Below are 19,393 nucleotides of genomic sequence, written 5' to 3' on the forward strand. Positions count from 1 at the left end.
TTATTATTCTACATTAATTGCCAGGGATGTAAATCCTGGTAATTCTGGCCTTTGCGTTTAGTGAAGACCAATAATTACTGGCTGAAAATCCTAAATACCCATTCCTAAAGCTGGATCTATTCTGGCCTATATCCTAGGATCTAAACCTGATTATCTGCTTATCCCAAATAATCTAGCAGTGTAAATGCATATAATCCAGGTAAAAACAGATAATCTGGAATATAGTGCAGTGTAGATCCAGTATAAACTGCAAATCCCAGGATTTTGTAAAATGTTGCCCAAAAAGTTAAAGTAGAATAATAATATTATAACAGTGTAATCTGAAAAGATGTTTTGACTTTCCATTTCTATTATTTTATACTTGGTATTATACCCAGCTCCTGCCAACCTAGCAATTCGAAAACATGCAAATGTGAGTAGATAAATAGATACCACTCCAGCGGGAAGGTAACAGCGCTCCATGCAGTCATGCCGGCCACATAACCTTGGAGGTGTCTATGGACAATGCTGACTCTTCGGCTTAGAAATGGAGATGAGCACCTATACTTGGTATTATTTGTTGTCATTTGTTGGCAGCAACAAATGGCAGCAAGTTGGCAGCTTTTGTTTTAATCTCTGTTTATTATTTGGAGTTCCTTTTAAAAAATAGAATGTACAGTAGTTTTTTAGAATGAATGATAATTGGAACAAAGGTGATACAAACCCCGAGTTGTCAAAATTTCTTAGGTAAAACTCTTTTTAATATTATAAGTGTTTCTTTTCCCGTATTTGGCTTTGCCAACATTCACTAATAGTTTATTCCAGCAAATCAGTGCTTAAGTCACAGCATGATTGCACAACCAGCGACTTACTAGCGAAAGCAACGCAAAAATACAAACACCCTTTAAATGTTACACAAGTCTTGCCATAGATGCAATCCTATCCGTCAAATGACTGCCAACTATCATTATCTCTTTTTAAAAATCTCACAAAGTAATAACCTTCACCATAAAAAGTACTACAGTATTTACTTTCAAAAATCTACTTAAAGAAAAAAAGAGGAGAGGATAAAAATCAGCACTTTGCTATTCTTTAACTTTGAACCCAGAACAAATAGCAAACATTCAAAGGAAGTGAATACGCAAATTCCTCATTGAAAGTAAATATTTTGTTTAGCTGTACAAGTCTAGATAGATTTTAGATTTTTCTCTTTATTCAGACATGCCACAAGAGTGAGATTGAACTATTTCCATCTAAAATAAATAGACATAACAAAACCTATCCACACACCCAGGGAAATGTCACATCGTAACTGACATGATAGGTTTAATCTCTCTTAATCAGACTTCAAAGTGTTTAGAGCTAATACATTTTAAGACAAAATACAGGTAGTGTGGAAGAATGGGTGAACATATGTTTGGAGATGATTTGATAGTTGGCTGCTTCTCCAGACAGTGTATGTTTTCAAAAATATATAAACCATCTGGGAAATTATCTTAATTTACTTTTTCAATCATATGTTTGTTTTAAATCAGGCACGTTCAAACTCCGGCTCGGAGGCCAATTGCTGCTCCTGTTCAAATTTCCACTGGCCCTCTCCCTCCAGGCCTCCTTCCTTTCCTTGCTTGCTTTTTTCATTCCTCCCTTCCTCCCTCCCTTTCTTGACTTCCTTCCTCTCTTCATTCTTTCCTTCTGTAATGACTTGAAGACACACAACAACCATCCTGATTAACTTAACTCTCTCATCAGCCAAAAGTAGGCCCACACTTCCCATCGAAAGACTGATACATTTACGTTGGTTAAAATTGTTCTTTGTTTATATATTGTATTCTTTCATGGTTTTTTTGCACTACAAATAAGATACATGCAATGTGCAAAGAAATGTGTTTTTTTTTTCAAATTATAATCTGTCCTCCCCCAAAACAGGCTATTTATTTATCATGTCAGAAGCAAATTGAGAATACAGTGTTCCCTCACTACTTTGCGGTTCACTTTTTGCAGATTCGCTGTTTCACGGTTTTTCAATAAACTCTAAAAGACTATTATAAATCATAAAAAATTAAAATTTACAGCCTAAGGAAGGGAGGAAGGAGAAGCCAAAGGGAGAGAAAAGGAGCCCAAGCGGCAACAGGAGGAGAAGGAGGCGATTTATCAACACACAATTAAGACTTAAAATAGTGTATAACTATTAAAATAATGTATAAATATTAAAATAAATATAGTGTTCCTACTTCGTGGATTTTCACTTATTGCATGTGGTTCTGGAACCTAACCCCCACGATAAGTGAGGGAATACTGTACAGTTATAATGTATTTAAAAACACAAAGTTAAACTTGGCATTATACTAAATGTCATTTTATCAGAAGCTGGCCACTTGGAGTGCCTCTGGTGTCGCTGTGAGAAGGTCTTCCATTGTGCATGTGGCAGGGCTCAGGCTGCATTGTAGTCAGTGGTCTGTGGTTTGCTCTTCTTCACATTTGCAAGTCATGGACTCCACTTTGTAGCCCTATTTCTTAAGGTTGGCTCTGCCAGAGCGCAGTCTGTTCAATGCCTTCTAAGTCACCCAATATTCTGAGTCTGAGGCTGAGGGACCATGAGTCCTAAAAAGTTTGGACACCCGTTTTAAAGAATATTCTCCTTTTTATTCATATGCCTCTGGCTGAAAAATAGTATTTTAAAACCAAACATATCTTTACAGATATTACACTATTGAAACCGGATTGTTGAAGTGATAGTTACCATCCTGAATTCTCTTTTCATCCAATGAATCGAAAATGCCCTTAACAGATTAGAGAGGTGGATCAAAACTGACAAAATGAATTTCAACAAGGAGAAATGCACAGTATTAAACTAAGGCAGTAAAAATGTAATGCACAGATACAGGGTGAGTGACATCCAGCTTGAAAATAGGACATGTGAAAAGGATCTAGGAGTCTTGGTAGACCATAAACTGAACATGAGTCAACAGTGTAATGCGGCAGCTCAAAAAGCCAGTGCTTTTCTAAGCATCACTAGGAATATCATGTTGAAATTGAGGGAAGCCATAGTCCCACTGTATTCTGCTTTAGTCAGACTTCACCTGGAATCCTGTGTCCAGTTCTGGGCATCACAATTCAAGAAAGATATTGAAAAGCTACAATGTCCAGAAGGGAGGAGGAACAGCTTAGAAAGTTGAGTATGTTTAGCTTGGAGAAAAGAAGCTGAGAAGGGACACAATAGTCGTGTTTAAATATCTGAAAGGATTTCACATTGAGGATGGGTATGGGCTTGTTTTCTGCTGCTCTGGAGATTAGGAGATAGAGATAGAGCAATGGATCAAATTGCAGAAAAAAATGATTCCACCAACATTAGGAAAAACTTCCTGATGATAAGAGCTGTTGGGCAGTGTAACATGCTGCCTCGGAGCATGGTGGAGTCTTCATCTCTGGAGGTTTTAAAGCAGAGGTAGGGTGGCCATTTGTCAGGGATGCTTTGATTTGGTGTTTCTGCAGGGCAGGGGGTTGTACTAGATGGCCCTTATGGTCTCTTCCAACTCTATGATTCTATGACATTCCAGCAGTTGTTTGAACGTACTGGGTGTCCATTCCCCCATTCAGAAAGACCACGAAAAGAAGCATTCCTGATGTGTATGATCCTAATGTTCAGATTGCCTTAAAAGTGGGAGAAAGTCAATGCAGAATTGCAAATACATTTAAGACTTTATCACACAAGGCAGACAAAACTGCCACGTGTAATCCCACAACTGATTAGCCTCCCCCTCTGCTATCAGCCAGCAAGCCAACATCATAAATTAAGAAACAGCTTCCTAACATCTACAGAGGTACCCAAAGGAACTCCTCCGCAGTGAGAGTCTAAAAGTGGCAGGCTAAAACCTGGAACCTCAATTTGTGGCTGATATTGGATAAGGGACTTCCTCCTGAGCACACAGAAGGTTGGATGGCTTGGAAGGTGCTGAACAGACTGTACTCTGGCACCATGAGATGCAGAACCAAACTTAGGAAACAAAGTGGAATCCACGACATGCGAGTGTGGAGAAGAACCACAGACCACTTACTACAATGCAGCCCAAGCCTCGCCACATGCACAATGGAGGACCTTCTTATAACACCAGAGGCGCTTGAAGTGGCCAGCTTCTGGGCAAAGGAAATTTAGTATAATGCCAAGTTTTTTACTTTGTTTGTGGTTTTTTATACATTATGAATTAGTTTCTGACACGATAAGGACACTTCTGCCACTTTTCAACAACGGAGGGCTATACATGAAGTAGTTTAATTCATGTGATGACCTCAGTGCCTCTCCATGTTTGAGTAGAGGCTGAAGGGTCCTATGACTGGGAAATTTCTCAATGTGATGTGAAGTGGCAAGTTGGAGGCCAGAGACCTGTAGCTTTAGGGCCCTTCCACATAGCCATATAACCCAAAATATCATGCCAGAATAACCCACAATATCTGCTTTGAACTGGAATATGAGTCCACGCTGCCATATATCCCATATATATCCCAGTTCAGAGCAGATAATGTGGGATTTTATTCAGCTGCGTGGAAGGGGTCTTAGGAAAGGTAGAGTCTGAGGGCCCTTCCACACAGCCATATAACTCAGAATATCAAGGCAGAATAACCATAATATCTGCTTTGAACAGGGTTATCTATGGCCCCTTCCAGGGCCCTTCCACACAACCCTATATCCCAGAATATCAAGGCAGATAATCCCACAATATCTGCTTTGAACTGGGTTATCCGAGTCCACACTCAGATGTGGGGTTTTCTGCCTTGGTATTCTGGGATATAGGGCTGTGTGGAAGGGCCCTCACACTAGCTGAATAAAATCCCACATTATCTGCTTTCAACTGGAATATATGGTAGTGTGGACTTAGATAATCCAGTTCAAAGCAGATATTGTGGGATTTTCTGCCTTGATATTCTGGGATATAAGGCTGTGTGGAAGGGCCTTGTGTCCACTCTGCCATATATCCTATTCACAGCAGATGTGGGATTTTATTCAGCTGTGTGGAAGGGACCTGACTCAAGAAAGAATGTCAAACCCCATCTTGGAACATTGTTTTAAAAAGCAACTGTTTTAACAAGCAACAACTCAACTACTTTCAGGCCACTATCCCAACGCTGGTCAGATTGTGTGGGTTCATCACGCACCTCATGCAACGCCGACCGATGACGTCATCACGTCATCCAGCACGCTCCCGTCCCCTTTCTCTTCCCTTTCTTCCTTAACTTGGAATTCAAAACCGCAGTTTCACGACGTTACCACGGCAACCCTGGGAGAGAGGACAGCTTGGGATTAAAAAGGAGGAAAGTATATGTGTGTGTGTTTTTAATGGAACTTGGGAGGATTTTCTTGTTAGGTCTTTACCTTTTTTTTTTGACCGAGCGAAAGGGAGGTCTGTGTTGAAAGTTCTGAAGCAGGAACGGAAATAGTGAAATAGAGACCGCCTCACCGCCGCCTTCGTTCTCCATCCCCGCCTTTCTTGGTTCGTGTCGAGACAAAAGAAGCGAGAGAGGCCTTGGGCCCGAGTGGGACGCGGGTGAGTCTGAAGGATGTGGCTGGGGCATGGCTGAGGAGAAATATTGGGGTGTCGGACCCCAGAAATCCTCTTTCTTCGTCCACGCCAAGGTCCATAGGCCTTTCCAGGCCGGTGTGAGGGGAGGCCCAGTTCTGAGAGGAGGGTTTTTTTCGTCGTTGACGATAACGATAAGCACTGAGGCCGGCTTGAAAAGAGACCCCAGCCCTCATCTACACTGCCATATAATTATCTGGTTAGTGTAGACGCGTATAATGCAGTTCAATGCAGTTAAAGTACCTTATATTAGTCTACACCAGGCATGGGCAAACTTTGGCCCTCCAGGCGCTTTGGACTTCAACTCCCACAATTCCTAACAGCCGGTAGGCTGTTAGGAATTGTGGGAGTTGAAGTTCAAAGCGCCTGGAGGGCCAAAATTTGCCCATGTCTGGTTTACACAAACTACATTATATAGCCATGTAGATGGGGCCGAAGACACCGGTCAAAATACCTTCTGTTTTTTAATTGCTTCAATTTTATTGCTTATTTTCTAATTCCTAATTATTATAATGATTTAACGTTGACTTCTTTTTTTGCATAAGTATTCTTTGGATTTCAAAAGAACAAAAAGTTGTCATAAGTAGAACAGGTGACTTACATAAATAAGCAATATAATCGAAGCAATTAAAAAACAGAAGGTATTTTGTCCGGTGTCTTGGGCCTCCTTAAAACCAATCCTTAGTAATACAAAAGAAAATAATTATAAGTACTCACTTATTAGGCCGAATTATTTCCCAGATATGAACAGGAAAGCACTGCCACAGTACTCCCCCCCCCCAATTCTTGTTGTTGTTATATTTATACTCTGATTTATCTCTCCCGAGGGGGACTCAAAGCAGCTTAACATAAAACATTTGTACACAATTTAAAATGTACAAAAATTAAAGCAATTAAATATAAACAGTATTATAAAATCAGTTAAATTCAAAGTTCTCCTATTTTGGGTGTTGTGGGTTTTTTCTGCTCATATCTTGGAAATAGTGCAGTCTATTGAATGAATTATGTGTAGCTATTTTCTGTTGCTGTAGTTGAGGCAAACCAAATAGCCTAAGTACCTTAAAGGCATCAGATCCCATCTGATCTTGGAAGCTAAGTTTGGTTAGCACTAGTTAGTACTTTGATGGGTAACTGACAATGAATTCAGTGCTTAGTTTCCAGCAGGTCAACTATAGAGTCATACTAAAAGATCTAGAAATGTCTAGAACAGCATTTCCTCAGGTAAAAATACAGCAATCCCTTCATTCGTTGTTTTTCATTTTCACACAGGTCCTACATTCTTAAGTGAATGTAGAGGGTTAACTGAACTTTAAAAGAACTGAATAAGGATTATATTTCTAGGTCACATGCTTCTTATTCACGATAAAATAGCAAGATCAATAGATTGAGTTTAGCTGTATTGTATATTTAAATATATTCTTAACCTGTCTTAAAAGTACCAAGCTCCATAAACTTTATGTCAATTATGGTTGGTGTTTTCATAAAGACCTACATCACTAGTATGATTTGCACCATAAAGTAAATGCAGGATATGAAATTCAGTAATGGTCTCCTTTGCTCTTGTATTAATATCTTAATCAGCACATAATGTTTTCCTATATTCTTTCATTATGTATTCTCTATGCTAGAAAAATGAATGGAGGAAAACATTTTAGTAATATTATGTCATTATATTAGTGACATTTGGTGACTCTTGATTATAGATTTCCTGAATAATAGGAATACCAGCCATTTTTACATATTTAAAAGTTTAGCTTAATACTAGGGTTGTAGAATTTGTAGTCTGTTTGTAGTTAGTATCCACTGTGCATTTTAAACTATCGGTGGTCTTAGTAAATTGTGTTGTATTCTGCATGATGTGTTGACAGAATATGGTTTACAATATTGTTCTACCATTACTACTGTTTTTCAGATCTAATACCATCTGGTTGAACATTTTATCTACCAAAATGTCAAGTAAGTTTTGCAAATGCTTTCTATTTCTTATTCTGTGTAAGAAATTCATATACAATTCAATTTATTTCATTCTGTGGCTCACTGCTGATGAGAATTCTTCATCTTAAAAATCTTACACTGCAAATCCAGAAAGTGTGTCGTGTGGTCCTTTGAAATAGTGCACGGTCACTGCTATGCTAACTATAAACTTGGTTCTATGACCACCTACCCTAAGCAGTTTTACATTCACACACATTTATTGGCATAAAGGCCAAGACAAACTTGGAGGCATTTCTCGATTTGTCCCAGCCAAGCAGTTAATAAAAAGAAAAGCATAAATAACATTGCTAAGCTGTAAAATCAAAACATTAATAGGTTAGATCCAAACTCAGTAGTTCTTAGATCAGGCATTTTCAGATCGCGACCCTCCAGCTGTTTTGGCCTCCAACTCCCAGAATCCCTAGCCAGCTTTTCAATGGTCAGGTTTTCTGTGAGTTAGAGGCCTAAACAGCTGGAGGGCTTCAATTTGTGGATGTCTGTCTTAGTCCCTTTGAAATTGATTACTACTTCGCGGATTCGCTGTTTCGCAGTTTTTCAATAAACTTCAAAAGAATATTATAAATCATAAAGGCGATTTATCAACACATAATTGATTGATAAAGATTTAAAATAGTGTATAACTACTAAAATAATGTATAAATAGTTAAATACAGCACCCCTACTTTGCAGATTTTCACTTATTGCGGGTGGTCTTGGGGTATTGCAATTGCGGGTGGTATTGCGGGTAACCCCCGCGATAAGTGAGGGAACACTGTAATTAACTCCAGTCATTATTTGTAACCATTACGTTCAGAGTGTCCTAAACTTGGCTAAGTCTTAATCCAGCACCAAGTGACAGAGAACAATAGAGTCCCTATCATTTCCAAATCCTTCATCCATATCTCCACAGCTTGCTTTCTTTTCTTTTTTAAAAAACTGCTCTCACTTCACTATTCCTATAATGCAGTAAATTTGGAAGTTGTGTTTCCAGTTGTCTATACCAAGAGTCTATCATTGGCACACTGGGATGAGGAGAATCTTGCATCCCATGTTATAGCAAAAAATTAAACTTTTTAGGCTTCCAGCAGTGAGTTCATTGGCTCCTATCATTTTAAAAAATCCTGGAAACCAGAAATCTATTATACAAGCCATTCTTCTGTGATGTATCCAACCAAAATTACTATCCTGTATATTGCACTAGTATTAGGGATCAATCGATTTATTAATACTCTGACCAATGGTCATATGCATTTACAGAAACAACATCAAACAAACATCTATACAAAACACTGTAATATTAGGATCATAGCTCCATAATAATAATAATAATAATAATAATAATAATTTTATTCTTGTATCCCGCCCCATCTCCCCGTAGGGACTCGGGGCGGCTCACATGGGGCCTTGCCCAACATCACAATATAAAAACAAATCAAAACACATAAATTATCAACAATATCAGTAAAACCATCATAAAAACAATATAGCAGGAAAAAGCGTTAAAAACAGATATAAAACACAAGTCTAGGCCAAAGGGCGAATGGGTCAAATCGGGGGGAGGTAGTTACGTAATTGACATAGTCATTAAAGTACTAGAAATGACAATAATGACAATAAGAAGGCGAATCAGTGGGTCTATTATTATGTAGGCAGACAACTTGAACCAACAGAATTCACTCATCAAAGGCTTTCCGGAAAAGCCAGGTTTTCAGGTTCTCCCGGAAGGAGAGGAGGGTGGGGGCCAGCCTAATCTCCCTAGGGAGCAAGTTCCAAAGCTGGGGGGCCATGACAGAGAAGGCCCTCTCTCTCGTCCCCACCAACCACGCCTGCGAGGGTGGTGGAAGCGAGAGAAGGGCCTCCCCCGACGAGCGAAGAGATCATGCGGGTTCATAGGGGGAAATGCGATCTCTAAGGTAGGCGGGTCCCAAACCGTTTAGGGCTTTGTAGGTAAGAACCTGCACCTTGAATTGGGCTCGGAAGGTAAATGGCAGCCAGTGGAGCTCCTTAAACAGAGGCGTTGAACGTGCCATTCACTTTTAATCCGTGTTGGTGTTTAGATTCTGAAAGTTAGCATGACAGTCTTCTTATAGAAAACTTTCATATTAGCTCAGTTTTTAGATTGATAACTTAGCAAATACTTCCTTGATAAATCCTACATATGTGAATGAAGGCTTCAAGCATTTCCTTCTCACTAATGTCTAAGAGTTTCCATGTTGGATCATTTGTGAACTAAGTATACTAAGCAAAAAATTGAGAGTACAGTAATTTGAGAATGCTATCACTCTAGCTAGTGGTTCAGCCAGCAGTCTTAGGACCTCTTAATACAGCCCCTGGGGCCATGGCATTTCTTCAGCAGTTCCTGGTGGAAGGAAAGGCATGTGGGGCAGCTTGTGGCACCCCATGTGCCCTCCCTCCTTCCCCATCATATGGTGGGGACGAGAAAGGCATATTGGTGCCCTGTCCCTATCATATGGGAGAAAGGGTGGCACCGTGCACAGCCCCACTGCCCTTTCCCCCATCATATGGAGAAATTGAGAGCAAAGTGCAAAAAACACTTTCCTCTCTGTCATGGAGGAGGAAGCGTCTTGCAACTCTTCCCTTCCACTTCAGGAGAAATATGGATGGGGCCAAGCCAACGTTGTCTGATGACACTCAGCAGGCCCAAAAGCTTCATGTGAAGAAGTCCCAAATGTTCATGAAATAGAAAAAAAGCTTACACAGTTGGCTTACACAGTCTGTTTATTTCCTTGAGTTCTTAGCAGCAACTTGGACACTATAGTAGTAGTGTTAAAGTACTTTCCTGAATTAATTATCTTTCTTATTTTCACCACATCAGTTTTCCCTCATTAAGTTGGATTTGTTTTTCATAAACTCTCCTTGCATTATCTATTGTTAAACTATTCTATAAAAGTCATTATACTTCCCTTTTGTTTTTAAAACAGAAAGGCCATCTTATGCCCCTCCACCCACCCCAGCCCCCGCAACCGTAAGTATAGAAAGTTTTTTTTCTCATCTGACAAACATTAAAGGCTGAATTCAATTTAATTCAGAGCAGAAGGTATAAGAGACTCCATGCACTGAATCACATTGGTGATATATTGATGTTAAATTCAGATTCAAATCCATACTATGGAAGTCTTTGCCAGCCAGTTTCTGGAATCCTCTTTACTGTCACTAGTTGTCTTTAACAATTAAAACTTGTAGTCTCAAGCATATAGATGTATTTTGTATTTGGCATTAATTTTTTAAAAATATTATGATTTTGTTCATTTGGGCTACCTCTTTAACTTAGGTACCTAGATGTTGGTTTCTTTGTAAAATATCAAAGCTAATTAATTTCTTAGATTTGTGGCAAACATTGCTGGAAATAAGAGGAAATTAATGCTTTGGTTTTTAAAAAGTGCTGAGATAAGACCATGAGTATTGGAAATCATTTCCCCAACCCATCCCCTCTAGTATAGTCAGTCCTCCATATCCATGGGTTTTGCATCCATGGATTCAAACACCCATGGCTGCAAAATAATTTGTTACAGTTGCAAAAAGTAAACCTTGATTTTGCTATACACGGGGCACCTACTGTGGCCTCACTTCATTTCATAGATCATTTGAGTTGCTCATCATTCTCAGGATGGCCAGAAGGAGCAATCCACTACAAATGGGTTTTACCCCTGTCTCTTGCCCCCCCCCCCCAATTTGTCTGATCTACTCCGTTGTATCTCCACAAAACCTGTTTTTTAATGTGGGAGGAAAATAATGAAAATATTTGTTAACTGAGATGCTTGCTAACCCATTTTTTATTTCTAAGGCCTTTTAGATCTATCTCAATGAATATCTGTTTTATGAGTATCTGCTTGTGAAAAATGCATATTTAAAATATTTGTTATTCTTTCAGTTTCATGACCTTGAGGCTGGGTAACTAATGGTATTTTAAAAGTGCTAAATACAAAATATTACCAAAATTACTAAAATGATATTACAGAAAGTAACAGAATGATAAAAGCACACAGGCGCAATTGAAACAAGTTGAAAAGGTGTTCTGAGAGGTCTCCTGTGGCCAAACGTTATTTAATTCGATGTTAGCTGTTTTGTTGGGTGTTCTGTGAAGTGCCCTTTCAGTTTGATATCTCTTTTATAGTCACTGAGCACTTAACCTTTTGGGAAAGTAGTAGGAGAATGGGTTCATAAAGAGCTATGAAATGCTAACAGATTTATGTGAAGATAGAAGGTCTCTGTGTTAGGTCTTGAGTGTATAGCACACACACTGTTTACAAAAATAGTTTTAATTTTACATATTTCATTTGCTGGTCCCACTCGAGTATTTAGTAGCCTGTTCATGTGAAATGTTATGAGTTACTTTTTATTATCACATATGGGATGCTACACATGAGTGGAATATCATAGGCAGCTATGAAAGAAAGGACCTGTGTTGCATTATTTAATTTTTAACCACAGTTACTTGTCTGTTGAAGAACCAGCTGTGAATATCAGCATCACTGGTGCCCCTTTCAATGACTTTTTCTTTTGGTCCTTTTCAGTTTTAACCAGAACCCATATCTTTGATATGTGCTTCAATTTTTTGACCTTTTCCATTATTCTTGCACAATCTTCCACACATTTCTCTGAATGCACTATTTTTTCTCTCAATTAATTGTGCTATTGATATTTTGCATAATTTGCAAGTGATGTATAATGTTCTATGTTTGTTTTTAAGTTGCCTAAGTGCATTTGCAGGCTAAAACAGATTGTGTTCTACATTTCAATTATTACTAGTCCTCAACAGTGCTTTGGTCCTTAAACTGCCAATACATTGGTTACACCTGTATAACAATACACCAATATAAAATGTTTTAAAAAGTGAACTGAGTATGATTACAAAAATATCTCAGGAAAATAGTGATGTACTAAGAATATAGATGGTTATTCTGTTCAGTTGAATTCAGATATTATTCTTAAATTGAGAATAGCCATTGAGTGTTTGATTTATGTTGGATAGCTCTCATTCTTGGAAATATACTGAAGCCTAAGTTTCACTGCTGTTCAGATATACTTAAGACATTATCATTCCAGTTTTCTGAAGCCAAATTTAATGATTGGGTGATAATGCTTCTAAGATATTTATACAAAGCATACTATTTACTGTCTTATCTAAGGAGCATCACAGTCCCCAGGCAGGTAGCTAATTGTAAAACTTTGGATTATTCAGACATAATAATCAAATCAGCATTTGACATTATATAAATAATGAGGCAGACTTTGATTGTACAGTAGGGTCTAGCTTATCCAACGTTCTGTATTATCCAATGCAGTTTGCCTCCCACCCGGATCCACAGCTGTTTCTCTAGGCAGCAACATGCAAAAGGTCAACACGCCCATCAACAACACAAGTGCAGCCACACTCCCAAACAAGTGGCAGACTTGTTGTAAAACATGATATTTTGGTGCTTCATTATTAAATTCATAATGTAATTTGATGTTTAATAGTCTTTTTCTTAATCCCTCCTTATTTTCCAACATTTTTGCTTATCCAACATTTTGCTGGCTCGTTCATGTTGAATAAGTAAGACTCTACTGCACATTTCTTCCTCATAGGGAGCTGACAACAGCATTCTAATCACACAGCCACATATACAGTAACTTGTCTGAGATCCTACCCATTGTGATTTACTGAGACTTTGAGATTTTAAATATTAAATCTGACTAGATAGGATTGCCATTGCAAATGTTGAGAACACAAAATAGAGGGTTATACTTAAAACTCCACCAAACATCAACTCCACCACCCAGTTCAGTCAGGTAGAAGACTCTAGGGATTATAATTCATGAGACTTTCTCCTTGAGCTCTGATTGTAGTGGGACATGGGAAAAGGCTGAACAGAAAGTGGAAAAGCACCACTGATGTAAACAAGACTACTTGGAGCAGCACACACGAACTGCAGCCAAGATCTGACCAGGCTGTTATATCTGGAAGAACTAATCACATGTGTGGAGAAGCGGTATAAGAGCAGAAGCAGATTAATAATCAAAAAGAAGTTGGGAAACCCAAAGCAAGCACTTGAGCTTCAAAGTGAAATAACCATTTTTCTTGAAATAATTCTTCTCTAAGAGGGTTAATTGTTGTCCTGACTCGGCAGGCTTGGAACTAAGCTATATACTGACTGATGAAGGCTTCCAAATCTTACTGGTTTTCTATAATAAATATGGCTGGAGCTGCAGATGAGTGATCAAGAACCCCTGCTCCCCATATTGGAAGCATTGGAGAAGTGAATTTTTTCTTTACTGCCTTTCTGAATTGGGCATTGTTCGTTTTCTGAATAATGGAGAAAAGAAAGATATTGGAGACTTTCGTATTATTGTTTGTGGACATTGAAGGAACTATCTTTTCTTACATTATCAACCCTTGGGGTGGCATTATATTACTTAATGCCATAAAGTTGCTATGAGCTTGGTAGCACAGGACATAAACCTACATTATTTCTTGGTAAACTAAGCTGACATAATCCCTGACTATTTTGATATCTATTAACAGATTGTATTTTTACTTTGCTTTTTAGGAGAAATATATGGTCTGTTGTCACCTGTTTACACATACACTATTGTCCTCTTGATATCTTTGTGATTTAGAATGAATCTGGTTCAATGTTATCCAGTAGCTTTTCCTTTGGAGATTTTTTTTCCGTAAACCATTAAAATCTAATTAATTGTTACATCTCCAGGTTTAACCACCATTCGTGCAAATGAATACTAAAGGATCTTGCATATCTTCTTACTAAGTTGAGCTGTGACCATTCAAATCAATTACTTTCTTTGACAAAATAGATTTGAAATAGTGGCTCCTGAATCTAAGATCAGAGATTTAACCACTATATCTGTTGTTAATAAGAAATGTAGTATACTTTTCAGCTTTCTGCATCATGGGACCTCTAAAATATAAAACTTGGAAAATCTCACTGGATTGTAGGACAAACTTTTTGGAGATTGTATATCCAGGTTGTGGTTGTGAGGTCCATTTCTGTCTGTATATGTGTGTTTTTGTTCATTCTCAGCAAGATCTCACTTACTTCTGCATCTATTTAAAATGAAACAATCAGTTTAACAAGGGAAAAGAAGGAAATATAATTCAGGAGTGTATATATGTTCATGCAAAGTTGTTCTAAGTTCTGTGATACAGAACTCCTTCCCCCCAATAAATATTAGATGCACTTCTTATGAGACTTCTAGAATAGCTGATACAATGGGTTAATTTTAATTGCCCGAGATAAAATATTCCCACATTCATGTTGGAGGCATGAAGTGACAAGTGTTTAAAAGAAGAAAAATCCAGGTTTTTTTAACGGGTTTCATTCAGGCTAACTGTTCCTCTCAAGGGAGACCTAGTGCTGCTACACCCCATTTTGCTTGTTTAAATTTCCGGTTGCTTTTGCATGCCGTATTGCAAACCATTTTCATTTCTCTGTGTTCTCCTCATTGAGGTTCATTTCTCATTCGTGTTTTTGTCTCATTTGTTTCCATCAGCAAATGCCCAGCACACCAGGGTTTGTGGGATACAATCCATACAGCCATCTGGCCTACAACAACTACAGGCTGGGAGGGAACTCGGGCAGCAACAGCCGGGCCACGGTAGGAGAATCAACTATTACGTCATCCGGCAAACAACAGGAAGTGACCAGAAATGGCTTTAGAGTTAGGTTCTTCCGAATCTTAGCTGCTACCACTTTTTTTCAATATAACCATGGAAAATTAACTTGTGATTTCTTTCTCTAATTTCACACTCTTTCTCTTTTCATTGTGCAGGAACTAAATTTTAAATAGTAGCCTTTTATTTGTAAATTGGAACAAGGTTTTGGGTGAGTTCACCTGTATTTCACTTGATGGCTGAAAAGTCAAGTTATACATGAAAATGTTATAGAGTGGGCATCACTGACAGCTTTCATTATACCTTCAGGTAGCTCTGACAGCTACTTTCTACAGAGGTAGCTTTCACACTGGCTTGCAAGTCATCAAATGGAAAAGCATCATGTGATCTCCATGCATATTTAAATTGGCCTTTCACTTCCATAGGAATTTAATGTAAACCTTAGGCGTGATATAGCACCTACAAGACCAAGATGCCTTATTGGGACATGAACATGAGATTGATGGAGCATTCTGAGAAAACTGTGTGTATATAAGCACAGAAACTGAGCCAGACTGTGATGGAGTGAAATTAAGATAGGTCCCTGCCCCCCCCCCCCCCCCCAATTTGAGGAAAACGCTTTTGGAACTGTGGGAAATTCTAATCCTCTCAAAAATTAGTATTAATTGAAATCAGCATGTTCCTTATCCATGTGAATTTATGTCAAAATCCACAGGCTTTTGAAATTGAATGGATGTGGATTGCTTCTTGATTGATGCATTTTAAAATCCTTTTAGATTTTAATCAACTCCTTAGGTCACATTTGTAGAAGTAGTTAAAATCTGAAAATAGCTTGTAAAATATTAATAGGAAGCAATTGCCATTTTTAATAGGACAATAACTACCAGCTCCGAAGCCACTGAAAATCTAGGAAAAGGGGGGCATTGCCCTGAACACTTGGTTCTGGGATCCTATTAGCCTCTAAGTTGCCTTAGCCCCATTCCCCGGCTGTTCTAATGAGGAAATTAGAGTATGTCAGCACTTGTCACTGCATCAGTGTGACAGTCACTTTCCCATATTTGCCTTTGTGGTTCCGCAGCTACCATTGAGTCTTCTGTTTGTACCACTAGGCTGTGTCATACACCTAACATGGAATTTTCTAGTAAATGTTACCTCTAGTCACCGTTAGAAAAATCATCAGCCCCTCTGCACAATTAGGCAGGGAAGTTTGTAGCTGTTAGTGCAGTCTGCATTCAGCAGACTTGCTTGAAGAGGTCTTGATATCTGGAAAGCAGAAGGGCTCCATCTAACCCCTATCCCCAGCTTATCTGGCATAGGGCAGTCGTCAACTTGTCTGGCATATTTTTAACTGCTAGCATCCTGTCAGAAAGGAATTGTACCTTATTTGCTTATGCAGTTTTTCTTGTAGGAGTGAGTGTCATGTACGATTCTGCAGCAGTGACATAGCTCAGACATGATGCTACTATTTGCATTGGAACTAGATTTTAGTCTTAATGGCTCCTATATTATTACTGGCTCAGTGTCAGTGTTGTTACATATATTGTGAGACAACTGTAGACTACCAGAGATGTTTAACCTACAGTTTCTATTAGCACTAACCAGTGTAGACAGTGATGAGGAAATATAAGAATTGCAGTCCAGAAACATTTTAAGAGCCACACTCCCCCCCCCCCCCCCCCCGGCAGCATTATCTCCACTCGTAATTTTGACAGGAGATAAAATTCAACCTAAATCTTTATGTTTTGGTGCTCAGCCTGTCACTTTCTAAGACAAGGAACCTATGTAGCTGATTATTGTCACCCAGCCCACAAAAAGTCAACGTAAAGAAAAGTACAAAAGTACAAGGCAAAAATGAGGAAAGCGGGGTCTTTACTTAGACAAAAAGGTTAGAATATGTGCATGTAATCAATATGAGTGATTAATTCAGTTAAATCTCCTTAATATAAATGGATCTCAAACTATAGATTTGATTCAGCATATTTGCCGACACACACACAAGCACACCGAACTTTTGCAATCTAAATTCAAAATCAGACTTTCACTGTATATATGTCATGAGCATTTACAGCTTCCTGTTGAATTACAAGCATTAAATTGATACACTGAGTGTCTCCAGATCCATCATTCCATTTGTGTATCTGTATACATTTGCTGATGCATACAACTCATAACATTGTTAGATTTCAGTGGAAGTGTGTATGCATTGATTGGTTCATAGCATTTCATAAATGGCAAGGAGAAATGCCTGTTTTTCCCTGCTTAAAAGCATACAGCTTTCAACATGTTTTACCTCAAACCAGAGAGTTCTAGTCCTTTAACACCCCCTGATTTTGATCAGATAGATCTAAAGCTGCATTTTTCTCCTTGATCCTAAACACTCTGACCTTGTTCCAGAAGAACTGTGTATACTCCAACATGCAGGTGAATGTTCACAAAGGCCACCACATCAATATCTATGGAAGGCAGTATCTATAGAAGGCAAAAGAATTTCTTCTATGAGCCAAGAAATCCTATATAGATCCCATTGAAATAGAGGTCCCCCACTGTCAGAAGAGTTTTAAAAAATGATTCTTGTGCCCATAGAGGTCCATTTTTCATAGCTGGCATTAACACACATAACTCTAATCTCAGCCACCACCTGGAAATCTCACTGATTTCAGAACATATGTAGTGCTGAAACTTATTGTGTTCGTTGAAACTAATACAATTGAAAACAACAGTGTTTTATGTGTAAGACTGAGGTGTTAGATCTCTCTTGCAACCTGTGTTATATTAACTGTAATGTTAGCACATATCTGAAAAAAAATAAATTGTATTTGTCCAAGTGTTGCATTTTGAAAGAATTTTCTTTGTAGAGAAAAGGGGACTTTACAGTTGCTGGCCAGTAACGCCTCTTTGTTTTAGTGTCTTTCTTTTCTTTCTTATTGAGTACAGGGAAGGTGCTTGGCGTTTGTACAAATCCTTAAGGAAGACAAAGGTCCCTCCAGGAACTCACAAACTAATTTGGATTCGGACAGTACAATTTGGACCCATACGATATACAGGTTGAGGGAGCAAGCCTTGACGAGATCTTGTTCCAATAAGCATTCTGGGGGTTTCCCCATCCACATTCTGTCTTTATGGAATAAGTGTTATTTGAGAAGGCCTTGAATGAAAGAATATCCATATTAATACAGATCTGAACTCTCCTCTTTCTAAAGTGTATCTGTCTTTTTTTGTTTAGTATTGAGGTTGCATTCACACCTGAACTTTGCTACTGGTTTGCCACTGTACTCTTCTGACATAAATCCTCTACTGCTGTATAGTCTGAGCCTCTCCAGTGGAAATTTAAAACAAAATCTGTCACAGCTATCTTTGTAATATCTAGAAGCGATTTGTCAGTGTCAAAGGAGCAACATTGCACAGATCTTAAATTCAGGGCAATTGTACCACTCTCCAGGAAGTAATAATTACCAAGAGCCCCTGTCACACACAAAATCTCTGTGCTCATTTACTTAATAAAGGGCAGGAATAGGCAACTTATGACACTTAAGATGTTGTTGGACTTCAACTCCCATCAACAAATGATGAGGGATCATAGGCGCTATAGTCCAGCAGCATCTGGAGGGATAAAAACTGCCCATATTGTTATAAGAGAGTCATGTCTTTGGAACCTGAAATAAATGAAGATTAAATTATTTTTGCAGTTTGATTATTTACAGATTTGATTAATAAAATGGCACTAGGAATAATAACTTTATTTTTGTATCCTGCCCCATCTTCCCGAAGGTACTCAGGGCGGCTCACATGGGGACCAAGCCCAGTAATACACAAAAAAATACAATAACATAGATACATTTAAACATGTAAGTGTATGAAATCATAAAGCATGTAAAATACAATAAAAACATACTCGTAACCGACAGACGTTGTGCTGGAGGACCTATAGATTCCTAGAGAGGCGTTCTCTCAGTTTTAAAAAAGTGTCTGTGTGCTCATTTGTGTTTTTTCCTCTTTTGCAAGGGTTCTGCTCCCCTAACTACTTCGGAAGTGGAGGGACTACTGTAGTCTGAAATTAATTGCAGTTAAGTCCCCACTGAGTTATGCAAGTTAATGCTTCAAAAGGGACATAGATGAAGGTGAAGTTATTATTGGGTTTTAACCAGGAGTACAAAAGGCAGGTATGAATGTAGTCTCAGGTAGTTCTTGAAGGTATTGTAACAACTGCTCTCATTAGAAAGAGAGACTGGATCAT

General features: G+C 38.5%; 1 protein-coding gene and 1 long non-coding RNA gene across 7 annotated transcripts in view; one reads left to right on the top strand and one right to left on the bottom strand.

Moving 5' to 3' along the window:
- Positions 1–5,217, bottom strand: part of LOC107983005 (uncharacterized) — a 118,936-nt gene extending 113,719 nt beyond the window's left edge. Inside the window, exon 1 of the long non-coding RNA XR_009999687.1 lies at positions 5,131–5,217. This is a non-coding gene — a long non-coding RNA (uncharacterized LOC107983005). The remainder of the gene's footprint in view (positions 1–5,130) is intronic.
- A 161-nt stretch (positions 5,218–5,378) lies between these two features.
- The window catches only part of smarce1 (SWI/SNF related, matrix associated, actin dependent regulator of chromatin, subfamily e, member 1), a 28,333-nt gene continuing 14,318 nt past the window's right edge, over positions 5,379–19,393 (top strand). For 2 of the 6 annotated variants that reach the window (XM_008113385.3, XM_062957411.1), the window contains exons 1-4: positions 5,379–5,519; positions 7,465–7,508; positions 10,469–10,512; positions 15,039–15,206. In XM_008113385.3, the coding sequence (XP_008111592.1) occupies positions 7,502–7,508; positions 10,469–10,512; positions 15,039–15,206 (219 nt within the window). In that variant the 5' untranslated portion in view covers positions 5,379–5,519; positions 7,465–7,501. The remainder of the gene's footprint in view (positions 5,520–7,464; positions 7,509–10,468; positions 10,513–15,038; positions 15,207–19,393) is intronic. The other 4 variants (XM_003222459.4, XM_062957413.1, XM_062957412.1 and 1 more) reach the window with 2 other exon arrangements.

Source organism: Anolis carolinensis, chromosome 6, assembly GCF_035594765.1.
Source record: "Anolis carolinensis isolate JA03-04 chromosome 6, rAnoCar3.1.pri, whole genome shotgun sequence".
Lineage (NCBI taxonomy): Eukaryota > Metazoa > Chordata > Lepidosauria > Squamata > Dactyloidae > Anolis > Anolis carolinensis.